The sequence below is a fragment of the Bos taurus genome, chromosome 16 (assembly GCF_002263795.3).
Source record: "Bos taurus isolate L1 Dominette 01449 registration number 42190680 breed Hereford chromosome 16, ARS-UCD2.0, whole genome shotgun sequence".
NCBI lineage: Eukaryota > Metazoa > Chordata > Mammalia > Artiodactyla > Bovidae > Bos > Bos taurus.
This window is the reverse complement of record NC_037343.1, coordinates 78,904,278-78,917,646: the sequence shown is the minus strand read 5'-3', so window position 1 is coordinate 78,917,646 and position 13,369 is coordinate 78,904,278. Positions and strand designations below refer to the sequence as shown.

General features: G+C 45.9%; 1 protein-coding gene across 10 annotated transcripts in view; it reads right to left on the bottom strand.

Annotated features, from left to right (window-relative positions):
• NR5A2 (nuclear receptor subfamily 5 group A member 2) overlaps nt 1–13,369 on the bottom strand; it is a 128,287-nt gene that overhangs the window by 39,586 nt on the left and 75,332 nt on the right. For 9 of the 10 annotated variants that reach the window (XM_005217382.5, NM_001206816.1, XM_024976442.1 and 6 more), the window contains 2 exons: nt 11,735–11,854; nt 5,420–5,567 (listed from right to left, as the gene is read on the bottom strand). In XM_005217382.5, the coding sequence (XP_005217439.1) occupies nt 5,420–5,567; nt 11,735–11,854 (268 nt within the window). Of the gene's footprint in view, nt 1–3,863; nt 5,335–5,419; nt 5,568–11,734; nt 11,855–13,369 lie in introns of those variants that run through there. The other variant, XM_059875488.1, reaches the window with a different exon arrangement.

Here is a 13,369-nt window from a genome sequence, read left to right as displayed (position 1 = left end):
GAGGAACCTGGCGGCCTATGGTCCATAGAGTCACAAAGAGTTGGACACGCCTGACTCAACTAAGCACTTAGACAGAACTTTCTGACTGAAATACCTCCTATTATACAGATCACAAACTATTTCGGTAGAGGCTTTGCCTTGAGTTTAAAACTGAATAAGTTGAACTGAATCATGCTTCTGTATACCTGAAACTAACACAGCATTATAAATCAATGATATTCTAATATAAAGCAAAAATTAATAAAAGTAGTTTCTAAAAAAATAAAAATAAAGCTGAGTATTCAGAGTACATCATGAGAAACGCTGGGCTGGAAGAAGCACAAGCTGGAATCAAGATTGCCGGGAAAAATATCAATAACCTCAGATATGCAGATGACACCACCCTTATGGCAGAAAGTGAAGAGGAACTAAAAAGCCTCTTGATGAAGTGAAAGAGGAGAGTGAAAAAGTTGGCTTAAAGCTCAACATTCAGAAAACGAAGATCACGGCATCTGGTCCCATCACTTCATGGGAAACAGATGGGGAAACAGTGGAAACAGTATCAGACTTTATTTTTTTGGGCTCCAAAATCACTGCAGATGGTGACTGCAGCCATGAAATTAAAAGACGCTTACTCCTTGGAAGGAAAGTTATGACCAACTTAGATAGCATATTCAAAAGCAGAGACATTACTTTGCCAACAAAGGTTCATCTAGTCAAGGCTATGGTTTTTCCAGTGGTCATGTATGGATGCGAGAGCTGGACTGTGAAGAAGGCTGAGCACTGAAGAATTGATGCTTTTGAACTGTGGTGTTGGAGAAGATTCTTGAGAGTCCCTTGGACTGCAAGGAGATCCAACCAGTCCATTCTGAAGGAGATCAGCCCTGGGATTTCTTTGGAAGGACTGATGCTAAAGCTGAAACTCCAGTACTTTGGCCACCTCATGGGAAGAGCTGACTCATTGGAAAAGACTCTGATGCTGGAAGGGATTGGGGGCAGGAGGAGAAGGGGATGACAGAGGATGAGATGGCTGGATGGCATCACTGACTCGATGGACGTGAGTTTGAGTGAACTCCGGGAGTTGGTGATGGACAGGGAGGCCTGGCGTGCTGCGATTCATGGGGTTGCAAAGAGTCGGACATGACTGAGTGACTGAACTGAACTGAACTCTATTGATGCATCTACTTTATCAGTGACATTTCCTAAGTCCCTGCTGTGTACCAAGCAATGAAACCTGGGATATAGAGAAAAATAAAGGACAACTTCTAACCCCAATCAACTTTTTAGGTCAGGGAAATCGTCTCAAAGAGAAGAAACCATCTCTTCCACTCAGCTGAGTATGAAAAAGTGCTGTTAGAAATACTGACCAGACAAGAGAATGACTCACAACAGTCAAGGGCACACACCAGACGAGATGGGATGCAATATGTGTCTATTTTCTCCTGCCACCTGGGATCGAACAGGAGTCTACCAAGTCCAGGCACGGAGCCCCGAGGCAGAGAAGATCCCGGCCAGGGTGACCTCTTAGCTGGGATACTGCCCTGAGCTCTCAGACCACATTCACGCCCCTGCTGGCCTGGACCATGCAACGACCTTATCCAGGAAGCGGCAGTTACAGGCCAGGTGACCTTCTCAGCTCAGCTCGGACCTTCGCAGCTCTGCACGTGTTTTCAGGTGATGCAGTGGATGGGACCGGTCTCCTGGTCTTGGAAGGCACGCGGTAAAGACGGTATTGGGATCATGACTCCACACGCCTACCTCCTCCTCTGTGAGAGTCACCTCTGTCCTGGTGGCTGACAGCAAACGGCATCAGCAACCTCGATTCCTCTTTAAAAGGTGGGAGTACAAGCCAATAAACAAACATTTTATTTTGGCCTCTCTTGGGGCATCAGTTTGCACTGGACAATTAAGAATTCTCTCCACGGATGCAAATTATGTTATCTCATAGTAAGGTGAGAAGGGTTCCCAGGTGGCTGAGTGGTAAAGAATCTGCCTGAAAATGCAGGAGACACAGGAGATGTGGCTTTGATCCCTGGGTCAGGAAGATGCCCTGGAGGAGGAAATGGAAACCTACCCCAGTATTTTTGCCTGGAGAATCCCATGGACACAGGAGCCTGGGGGACTACAGTCCATGGGGTTGCAAAAACTTGGACACAACTGAGCATAGTTAGGTGAGAAAAAGAAAAAATAAATAAGTAATAGGATTTTAAGAAAATAAAATAACCAGCGAAGACTGGGACTCTGGAGCCTACTCTATCACACACAGAGAAATATCCTGGAAGACAGGGCATTTTTTCACTTTTTCTTTTTCTAAACCAGCGTAATCAACTGATGTCTGCTTATGGACACAATTTGAAGGGGAAAAATTCAGGTAGCAGATTGGAAGACTTTTGGTCAGCTGCAGCTTTTACTTTAGTTCCGTCATTAGCTTTTCATGAAATCAGGACTCAGCTTCAGTGTAGGACAACTGTTAGGAGAAGCCTAGCTGCTTCCCTGGTGGCTCAGACGGCAAAGAATCCTCCTGCAATGCAGGAGACCCAGCTTTGATCCCTGGGTCAGGAAGATCCCCTGGAGGAGGGCATGGTAACTCACTCCAGTATTCCTGCCTGGAGAATCCCACGGACAGAGGAGCCTGGTGGGCCCCATGGGGTCAGCCCACGGGGTCACAAAGAGTCGGACATGACTGAACGGCCAACACACTGGTTGAAATCAGTCAGGGGATGCTCCTGTCGAATCTCCTCTTCTGGGTGAGGAGCCCAGAAAACCGAGATGCGTCCCAGCGTCTCCTCTGCATCAGTCACATCCCGAGGTCTGTGCCCTGTGACATGTCCATACCTATTGCACTTCTGTCTTCAAGGCTCGTTAAATCCACTGAAGACAGTTTCTAGTCCACTTTCCACGTCGCTACAGGGAAGGCAAATCTCCTTCAGTGACACGCCTCCAACCCTTTAAAAAGAATCCAGACTTTCTGCAGAATGAAGACTGTGGTCCCCAGTTTTGGTGGCCACTGCATCCCCGTGGTGGGACAGGAAGTGCTCAGCTCAGGCAGTGCCTCTCGCCTGCCTCTCCAGCCACATCCCCTGCCAGTGCCCTGATGGTCCCCAGTCCATCTGCCCTCCTGCCTCCCGTGTTTTGCACGGCGTGGCATCCTGTGTCTTAGGAGGCTGGACCTGCGAGGGCTCACACCTACTCTCACCACATCCACCTGGAAAGCCCACCTCATCTTTCAGTCCACACCGCCCCTGACCTCATATGAGTCCACATGGAGCCCCAGCCATCTCCAGGATCCCAGAGGCTCACGGCTGGAGCCTTGAGATAGGAATATCTCAAGGGATATTGACCACAGCAATACAGGAATAAACCTGGGATAGGAACACTGCAGGTTTCAGACTCAGGGGCACAGGGTCAGCTTTTGCGGGAGGCCCTGATGTGATCTCACATCCATCTTGGGTACAACAGGCTTTGGGGGCTGGCGTGGGTGCCCAATGGTGAATTACCACATCCCTTCCAAAGATTGATTATTTATTGTTTCTAAGGGGGACTAACGTTTTCCATTCAGAGATTGGAAACTACTTGGACTTTATGGCCCGAAACTATTCATGATTCTTTAAAAATGAACCCTTGGCCAGACTTGGTTTACATCTAACCAGAAAGCCATGCTTTCCTTTCTTCCTTAAGCCACAAACAAGAATAGTTTTAAGGGACATTCAACTGGGTACTCCCTGATGCTCAGGATCCTGAAACGGTTAACATACTCACTAGAGTGCAGTTCTGGTAAACGCATGGCCAACGGTTCAGGAGGATAACCTGTCAAGTTCGAGCGTTTAGAGCACTTCAGAACTGCCCCTCCCCCGCCACCCCGGGCCCACGCCCCTGACCACCCATCCATAGGATTTTGCAGAGAATATAATAATTTTGAAAAATGATGAACGAAAGATAAAAGTGATGAAAACGAAACATGGCTGATGGTTAATCTCCGCATCTTCAAATGTCACGCAGTTCTTCAACTAATTTAAAATACCATTGAAGTGAGATGACTCTCTTTAAATATTTTATCACTGAGATGCTGTAAGATTTCTTACACACACATTACCACATTTTTCATTTAATTACTGATCAAATGCATGAGTTGAAAAGACTAAGATCTTGCCATAAAGCAGAATAAATAGTGAGATGACAGCAAGCAGGCCTATGCTATATGTTCCTCTCCGTTAAAAAAAAAAAAATGCTCTTGGGACATAGACTTGGTTGAATAGAACTCTCCTGTTTCTTGTGGTTAATACAGAAACCACACAGGTCCCAGGGCTGGCATGGTAAACCTTTGAACACTACATCTATGAAATTCTGTTGTCTTTTCAAATTTTCAGTAACATTTCTTTTTGCTATATTTATCACATTTTCCAAAATATGAAAATGTTCCTTTTCTTTTCAATGTTGACTACATGTGAAAAATTAACTCTGGTTCTATTACTTCAAACTATGCCTTTATTAGCCACAGTTGTGCTGTGCTGTCAAGAAGAATTTTAAAACGAAAGTACCAAATCTGGAGCGTAGACACATCTGTTTTACTTTGCAGTGTGTTTTATTGTTTTATTTCTTAGGATATGAATTCACAACTATCTTATAACTGAAGACTAAAGAAAAAACATATGTTGGTAAATCTGATTTCTGCATTTTTTTCATTCAAGGGAAGTTGCCTCCCTCAGCTGTCTGCCAATAAGTAATAAATGCACTTGGCAAAAAGTTTATTTAAGTTGGCTTTATTAAGCCAACAAAATACAGAAATCAAGTATGGGACAGGCAGAAAAATCTGTGCCTTTGAAGTCAATAAAAATCCATCTCCTTAATCCTTTTTTTATTCCAAGCAGTGGTGATTTTTCTCAGCTGACTCACTGGGAACCTTGATTTAGCTAATCTGTCTTGCTTAGTTATCTTTCTTCTCCAAAGCTTTCCTAAAGAAGCATCCTTTCCCCTTGACAACCATCATCTTTTATGCTTGCCTAGTGTGTATTTGGTTATAAACATACTCTAGTTAATCCTGATAGAGATTTAAGAATCAAGTTTTTAATTACTCTCCATATTTCATAAGAACAAAAACAGCAGTAGCTTGCAAGCTGAAGCAAAAGGTACAGAGAGACGACCAAGAGCAGCTAAGGTGGCCCAAATGTGGCCCACGTGCCCTTCCGGGCCCTCTGCCGCAGCTTTCTATCAGGGTCACCCCCTTGTTACGGCCTTCAGTCATGACTCCTCCACGCCCCAGTCCACCCACTACAGAGCTACAACTCAGCCAGGACCACACAGGAAAACACGATCAAGCTGGAAGGTGTCATGATTAGAAAAGAAGGTTCTTCTCTTCTGGAAAAACAAAAACATGGATGGACTTCAAGGCACTCAAAGATCGGGATCATTTAGTCACTTGGATGAGGAAAGGATTCCTTACCTAAACTAAAGAGCACCAAGAACTTCAGACACACGAACTCTCGTTGATCAAACTGCAGAGAACGAAGCTTTGCCACCAATTCCTGTGCATGGCTCATGAGGTTGTTGAGTGTGGCCCCCGCCTGTGAGGCTATGACGGAATAGTCTACCTGCAACACAGAACGCGGCGTGTTAGTAGGAAAACTGCACCTGCAGAACTGGCAAGTTTGTCGTATTTACTGTTTATTTAGAGTTTATACATATATATAAATTATACATATATATAAACACACGTATATACAATACATGGGGCTTCCCAGGCGGTTCAGTGGTAAAGAATCTGCCTGCCAATGCAGGAGACTTGGGAGACACAGGTTCAATTCCTGGGTCGGGAAGATCCCCCAGAGGAGGAAATGGCAACCCACTCCAGTATTCTTGCCTGGAGAATCCCATGGATGGAAGAGCCTGGTGGGCCACAGTCCATGGGATCTCAAAGAGTTGGATGTGACTTTTTTCCTATTGTGACATGCCATTACCACCTAAGATGAAAACTGTTAACTTATGAATAAGTTTAAAGGAAAATACACTGTCCATAAAAAGTGAATCCAGAGAGGCATTCTAAATGTATGCTCAGTCGCTAAGCGGTGTTCAACGCTGTAAGACCCCATGGACTGCAGCCCGCCAGGCTCCTCTGTCCATGGGATTCTCCAGGCAAGACTACTGGAGTGGGTTGCCATTTCCTCCTCCAGGGGATCTTCCTGACCTAGGAATCGAACCTACGCCTCCTGTATCTCCTGCATTGGCAAGTAATTCTTTACCACTGCACCACCTGGGCAGCCTACATTCCAAGTGTATACAAAGTTAATTAATGAGGCAAGTGAAGGCAGAGATGTATTTATTGTTTATTTATTTTTTAAATGTTATTTAATAAAATTATTAAGAGATTTCATTTTAAAGTAATCATCATTCAAGACTCTATGCTTACAGGTGATGAAGGTATCACATTTAGATTATTCTTTGATTTGAGTGAGTGATGGTGACGCAGTTGTGTCTGACCCTGCGACCCCATGGACCCACCAGGCTCCTCAGTCCATGGAATTCTCCAGGCAAGAATACTGAATACTGGAGGGGGTTGCCATTTCCTTCTGCAGTTCCTTAGTTTGCTGCTTTCTAAAAAGCTACAACAACTAGCTACCCTCACACGATTATTAATACATCACTCTCTAAAGACACAACGATCTTATTTATGAGAAGAATAATTTCTTGATTTGGAAAACAAAAAAAGGCTTATTTTCTTCTCCGTTAAAAGAAAAAAAAAAACGGAGCAGCAGATGCATCATCCATCTCAGATTATTCACAGGGACACCTGAAGTTTGACCTACAATAGTAAGTTAAGATGTTGGGGTGGCCGTCAATGGCAGAACCGGCTGTGCTGCTGCAATTACAGCATAACGGGAGAGCCCGGCTGGTACCTGCCGCCCCATCCTCTTCTTCACTGGCGGGCGCTCAGGCAGCCAGATATTCTTTTAGGTGCATTTAATATTTGCAGCAGCAGCAAATTTGTCTGGGAGGCAAGTCCTCATCTGCCACTCACCCGGAGCAGATTGTATTAAATTTTTATATTTATTGACATTTCATTACCATAATTGACTGCACTTGCTTCTCTAGGAGAAGGCACAGGGCTGCCTCCTAAGCAGGAGAACGAGTCCCTCGAGGAGAATTTGCAATTAAAAACAAGGCAGAATGGATTTTGTGTGTGTGTGTGTAAATATGATGAGTTGAATTTTCAGCTCTAACTAGAGAATACTGGGTGCACAGAAACCTTTTTTCGAGAGTGAGAAAAATTATGAGTCAGTGGAAAGACGACCCCCACAAAGGTGTCAATCAGTTTACAGAGAGTCAACTGCGCATGAAAAAGCCCCAGTTCATGCGTGTCCTCGGGAGGCCCCGCATCCCACCACACCGTCCTCCTCGCCTGGGCCAGGTGCCCGCCTCTCCCCCTAAACTCACACATCAGCAGCTAAGTGCTCCTGTGCTTCTGTCTCAGACCGTGTAAAAGGAAGGGCCAGCACACAGGCAGCCTGAAGCCTGAGCTGGAGGCAGAGAGGCCCAGCAGAAGGATGCCATGACCACTGCAGGGTCACCCGCTGGGCACGCCCAGGGATGCCCCAACCTTCACTGGACCAGGTCCCGCCAAGAGAACTTCCTACTCCAAGGACGTTCTTCTTACTAAACAGGGGTAGCTCAGCTCCAAATCCCTTGGGGACTGCACAGGGTCTAACTACTCCTAATAAGAAGAATGTAAATCCTACAGGGACAAAGTGGGGTAGAAGAGGGAATGGCAGCCAGGGTCAGAGGTGGGGGAAACCCGGGGCAGAGCAGGAGGGTGGGTGGGGCCTGTGGAAGCCTCAGAAAGGCCCCGTCCTTTCGTGCCCTCCTCTCAGCGAGGTATTCAGCTGGATAACAGTAAGGGGCCACCCACTCCCATCGTCGTTAAGAAATGAGAACAGCTGGGACAACATTGCCAAGTTAAACTTGGAATCACCAGCTGAAAGCATCATCACTACAGCTTAGAATGCACATAACACGTTAAAAAAAAATCACTAGTCAGCCCTACACCTGGAGAGTGTACCAAAGTCAGCCACAAGTATGTTGCTACTGGAGAAGGGAATGGCGACCCACTCTAGTATTCTTGTCTGGGAAATCCATGGACAGAGGAGGCTGGTGGGCTACAGTCCACAGGGTTGTAAAGACTCAGGCATGACTGAGAGACTGAGCATGTGATTCTTTTTTATTATTAAGATGGGGTTAATTCAATTCTGCTATGTGTGTGGTTCTAATAGGTAGGCAGTAAGTTACAAAGGAGATCATTGGTAGGACTGTTCATTGGTAGGACTGATTTTGAAGCTGAAACTCCAGTACTTTGACCACCTGATGCAATGAGCTGACTCATTTGAAAAGACCCTGACGCTGGGAAAGATTGAGGGCATGAGGAGAAGGGGATGACAGAGGATGAGATGGTTGGATGGTATCACCGACTCAATGGACATGGGTCTGGGTGGACTTGGAGTTGGTGATGGACAGGGAGGCCTGGCGTGCTGCAGTTCATGGGGTTGCCAAGAGTCAGACACGACTGAGCTACTGAACTGAACTGAAAGTTACAAAACTAAAACTTCATAGTTGCAAATGAAGTACACTGTAACTGAAAGGACTCTAAATTCATTTTTTAAAAAGATGGGTAAGTTAAAACTTGTGAGGTGTATGTAGATCAAATAGGTATGAAATAAGTTCAACTGTCAGAATTTCATACTTGGAAACATAAACACACTCTAAGAGAAAGGAACTGAAATGGTTTCACGGGACTCTAAACTAGCGAGGTGGACTTCGGGAAATCAATTGGCATACCGACAACTTTATCGCTATATATTTATATGCAGGCTAATGTGAGAGCTCAAACATGCTCATGAAGTGGGGGCTCTGATAACCTCTCCTTCAAGGATAATTTATCAAATCACACAGCTCTGAAGGAGGAGCAGTGATTTATTCCTGAAACAGCGCCCAGATCTGCAACTTCTTTACATTTTATTACAAACATAATTATATTTTCATTGTCGAATGTGGAGTTTGCACTCACCGCAGGAGCAGCTGGCCTTGTCTTTTATGTACTTAGTAAAATTAATTTATTACTGCCTTACCTGGAATCTTTGTGCCCATTAAATTCAAGGGAGATATTGAAGAAATACTGTAAGTGGATGTCCCCTTTGGATAAATTCCGCTCATCATGAAGGGAGCAACAGGTTTAGCTAAATTGCTTTCCGTTCTGACAGCTGCAATTTTTGATGACTTGGATGCTGGAAGATGCCTGTCTTTTTAATACGATACATAATAACAGAAGATAATGAAAAAGGTGCCAGCAGGCCCTTCCCATAGGAAAATGTTACAGCGGCTGTTCATTAGCGAGAATGTGCAAACACTTAAAAGTGGAACCACTTCAAAATCCTCTGTTGCTATTTTATATATGCACTTTCAGCCATACGTTTTGTGTGCATGTGGTTTAAAAATCCTGATAAGAAATGAATTCTTATAGTGATAAGATGCTAAATACTGATATGTAGAATTGATTTGGCGATGCTTAATGTTACTGACAATCATTTTTTTCCTTTTGGCTTAAAAAGGCTATTTAACGTACCCTTAGAGAAGCCAGAAGAAAAGACAGAATTAAAATAGCTAACTTCAGGGTTAAGTAAGAAATTCCGTTGTGATGGAAAACACGAAGTAGCAATAATTGATACTGAACATGAGAAACGCCATCCACTCCTTGATCATTCTTGGTTTGGAAAATCGGAGGAAGAGGGCACTTTCTCTACTTTTTACATGGTAATTGCCTTTACCAGGGTCAGCACTTAGTGCAAAATGAAACGTGAAATGAGGAGCATTTCTAAGAGCAGGAATGGAAGTGCTCTGAGAAAGAACGGCACAAACCCATTTGATTTCTGGAACTCGGAAGGACGAAATCAAATTAATTTGTGGGCTGAGTCTTGTTCTTCTAATGTAGCTCCCCGTGGGGCCCGGGAGGGAGGGGGTTGGGAGGCAGGCTGTGACGAGGCTCTGAAAATGGGTCCACTCCTTCCACAGACCCGGGTCACAGGCTGGAAACACTCAACGGAAATTCAAAAGATCAGGAAGTCAAACCCGCTGAGGCTTGATCCTAGAAAGCCTTTTTCTCAGGAGCTGTGCAGGAAGCAGGGGCCAGGCAGTGATGATGGCTGATCCGATCTGCAAAAACTCTGAGACAGTGCTTGCCTTTAACTTGATTGGGAACATGTGATTTATCTATAATTCAGCAAATGATGTGGAAACAGCCTTTCACTTTCAAATATGCACTGCCGGGCTTTCACAGCACATAAACATTTATGGTTGGAAGTAAAAGATCACGGTGCCTGGGTCCTGAGGCCTGCAGCAGCCCCCCGGACTAATCGGGTCTCTGCATCCCTCCCATCATTTTAACAACCCACAGAAAACAGAAAACGGAGGCCAAGAACCAGGAGGGACATTCCAGAACGCGGTAAAGCTGGAATCAGGTTCACTAGGCAGACTTTCTCTCCTCCCAGGTGTCCAGAAGGCCAGGTGTCTTTCTTCCCTCAAGGCTTCGCTCAAATCTCACCTTCTGAATAAGGCTCAGCCAACCCGTCCCGTTAACACTGCAAGCCGTGGGTCACACAGCAACACGCCAGGGGAGGACACTGATTCCCCTCTACACGGCATCCCCACGCCCCTTTTTTTTTAAATTCAATAGCACTTTGACTTCTCACATTTATTAGGATTATTGATTACCGTCAGCTTCTCCTGCTGAAGCGTTAAGCCCCTTTATCGTTTGACTACTTTTCTGTTTTGGTCACTAATATATGCCGAAGCCACAGGACAGTGAGCGAGGGGCCCTGCACGATGCTCAATAAATACCCGTGGACCAAACAAATACCCATTCGTAAAGGAGTAGGACCTCACGGCAATTTCCTGTTTCCATCTTCCTTTTCGATAATGACTGGCTGGGGGGGAGTGGGACGAACTGAGCAAGTGGGACTGACATACACACCCCGGCCTGTGCAAAACAGATCGCGAGTGGGAAGCTGCTGCAGAGTGCAGGGAGCTCAGCTCGGTGCTCCGAGATGACCGGGAGGGGAGGGGAACGGAGGGGGGGGGGGTGCCTACGAGGGAGGGGATGGATATGTACACACAGCTGACTCAGTTCCCTGTACAGAAGAAACTAACAGAGGAGTGTAAAGCAGTTATACTCCAATTAAAAAAAGAAAAAAATAAAGGTGGAAGGGGGGAGAAAAAAACAGTGACTGACTCTTGAAAATGAACACTGCCTTTCCTTCTCACTTGGCTGCCTTTAGGCCAAAGATACAGATGATTGACATACAGTATTTGAATCAGTCTCTCCCACCAACATGATTCCAAAATACCAAGATTTCATCATTTCCAAGTTTTTTTTTTTTTTTTTTAATAGCTAACAAACAAGTGTGATAGATTCATGCAGAAGCTTGGGGAAGAAACCCAAGGTACCAACCATTAATCCCGACTCAGCAATTGTTTTGACCCTTCAGAGCACCACTTGCAACCCCAGCAGGTCGGCAGGGGTGGCAGTCTGGGCCAAGTTTCACTGTAACCATCCGAGCGGGAACAGGGCGCCCCAAGTCAGCGTCTCTAAATTATATGCAGCCAATATATATCCCTTTCAAAGCGCAAAAGAGCTTCTGACCTAGTTGAATTCCTGCCATCCTGCACATGCTTAATAAAAAGACACTTCTTTTTTCCTTCTGGCGTCTACACTCACTTGTTGCCCAGTAACCAGGAAGATGGAGCCCTCCTTTCCGTGAACCACTTGTCGGTAAATGTGGTCGAGAATTAAGAGCTCACTCCAGCAGTTCTGAAGCAGCTTCATTTGGTCATCTACCTGTAAAAGAAATGGAAAAAAATGACTCTGTAACTCACTACTATTTTTTATTTTGCATTTTTTTTCCCACACAAGAGAACCTACCATATAAGCCAGGAAAACCACCAACGGTCACCAGATGAATTCACACCCTCCCTCCTGAAAGTCCTTCTTTGCATTTGGACAAATACGTTTCAGGCCACAGAGAAATGCTTAAGCAAAGTATCTGCAATCAATGAGCTGCTAGGAAAAGGTACTCCATCAGATGGGTCTACTTGTCATCAGCAGATCTATTAGCGTTTGCTCGTGGGAGGGACAGGCGCCTCAGACAGTCCTCAGTGGACCCCACTTGAATGACCCTGGATAGGACTTCCCTGGCAGTCCAGTGGTTAAGACTCCGCCTTCCAATGCAGGCAAGTTGGGTTCCATCCCTGATCCAGATACTAAGATCCATGTGCCTCGGGGAGAAAGCCTGCACATCACAGTGAAGGCCCAGCACAGCCAAGATAAGAATAAGACATGAAAGAGGAGGAGGAGGAGGACGATTCACATCGCCCAGGCTTGTATAAACGGCACCCACTCCAGTACTCTCGCCTGGAGAATCCCACGGGTGGAGGAGCCTGGTGGGCTGCAGTCCACGGGGTCGCAAAGAGTCGGACACGACTGAGCCACGTCACTTTCACTTTCACTTGTATAGTATCTAGAGGTTAATGCACTGAGCCCAAGCTGAACCAGTATATGGATATTAGCAAGTCAGGACTCGCCAGGTGGCTCCGGGGTAAAGAATCTGCCTACAGTGCAGGTTGGATCCCTGGGCGGGGAAGATCCCCTGGAGAAAGGAATGGCAACCCACTCCAGGATTCTTGCCTGGAGAATTCCATGGACAGAGGAGCCTGGTGGGCCCCGGTCCCTGGGGTCGCAGAGAGTCGGCCTCAAGTGAGTGACCGAGCACACACACACATCTGCAAGCTGCCAAACCGCGAGGATTTATATGAAAAGCAATCAGCACAACAGTTCAAGTGACTTTCGAATTTAGAGGCCCAGGGCCGTTGTCCTCAGTCTCAGCTAGTCCACGTCACACTAGACCTTGACCGGAACGACCACCAAGCCCCTCTTGACGCTCAGCTGCACTTGCTTTAAGATTTGGCCAATCCTCCCACAAACTACCTCCACTTCAGTTTCGGCATCTGAAACGTGGGCCGAGAACAGCACCTCCCTCCCACGTCAGCAGTGTGGAGTAAAATGCAGAGGGCTGAGTCACAGTGAGTCGTGTAGGCACACGATGCCACCCCCCTCCCAGGGGACCGCATTCTTCACACACCTATGCAGGTACAAGTCACACATCCACACTCAGACGTGGAGGGCATATGGATCCATTTCCAGGACTATTTGTAACAGCTTCTCTTCATTTTGCAACTGTAACCAGCCAAAGAAATTGGTGGGCCTGAAGGTTGATACATCATGCTTTTACACAGATAACACCTAACATTTAGATGTCCTGTAACGGCTAAGAAGGGAGGGGTGGAGGAATAAATG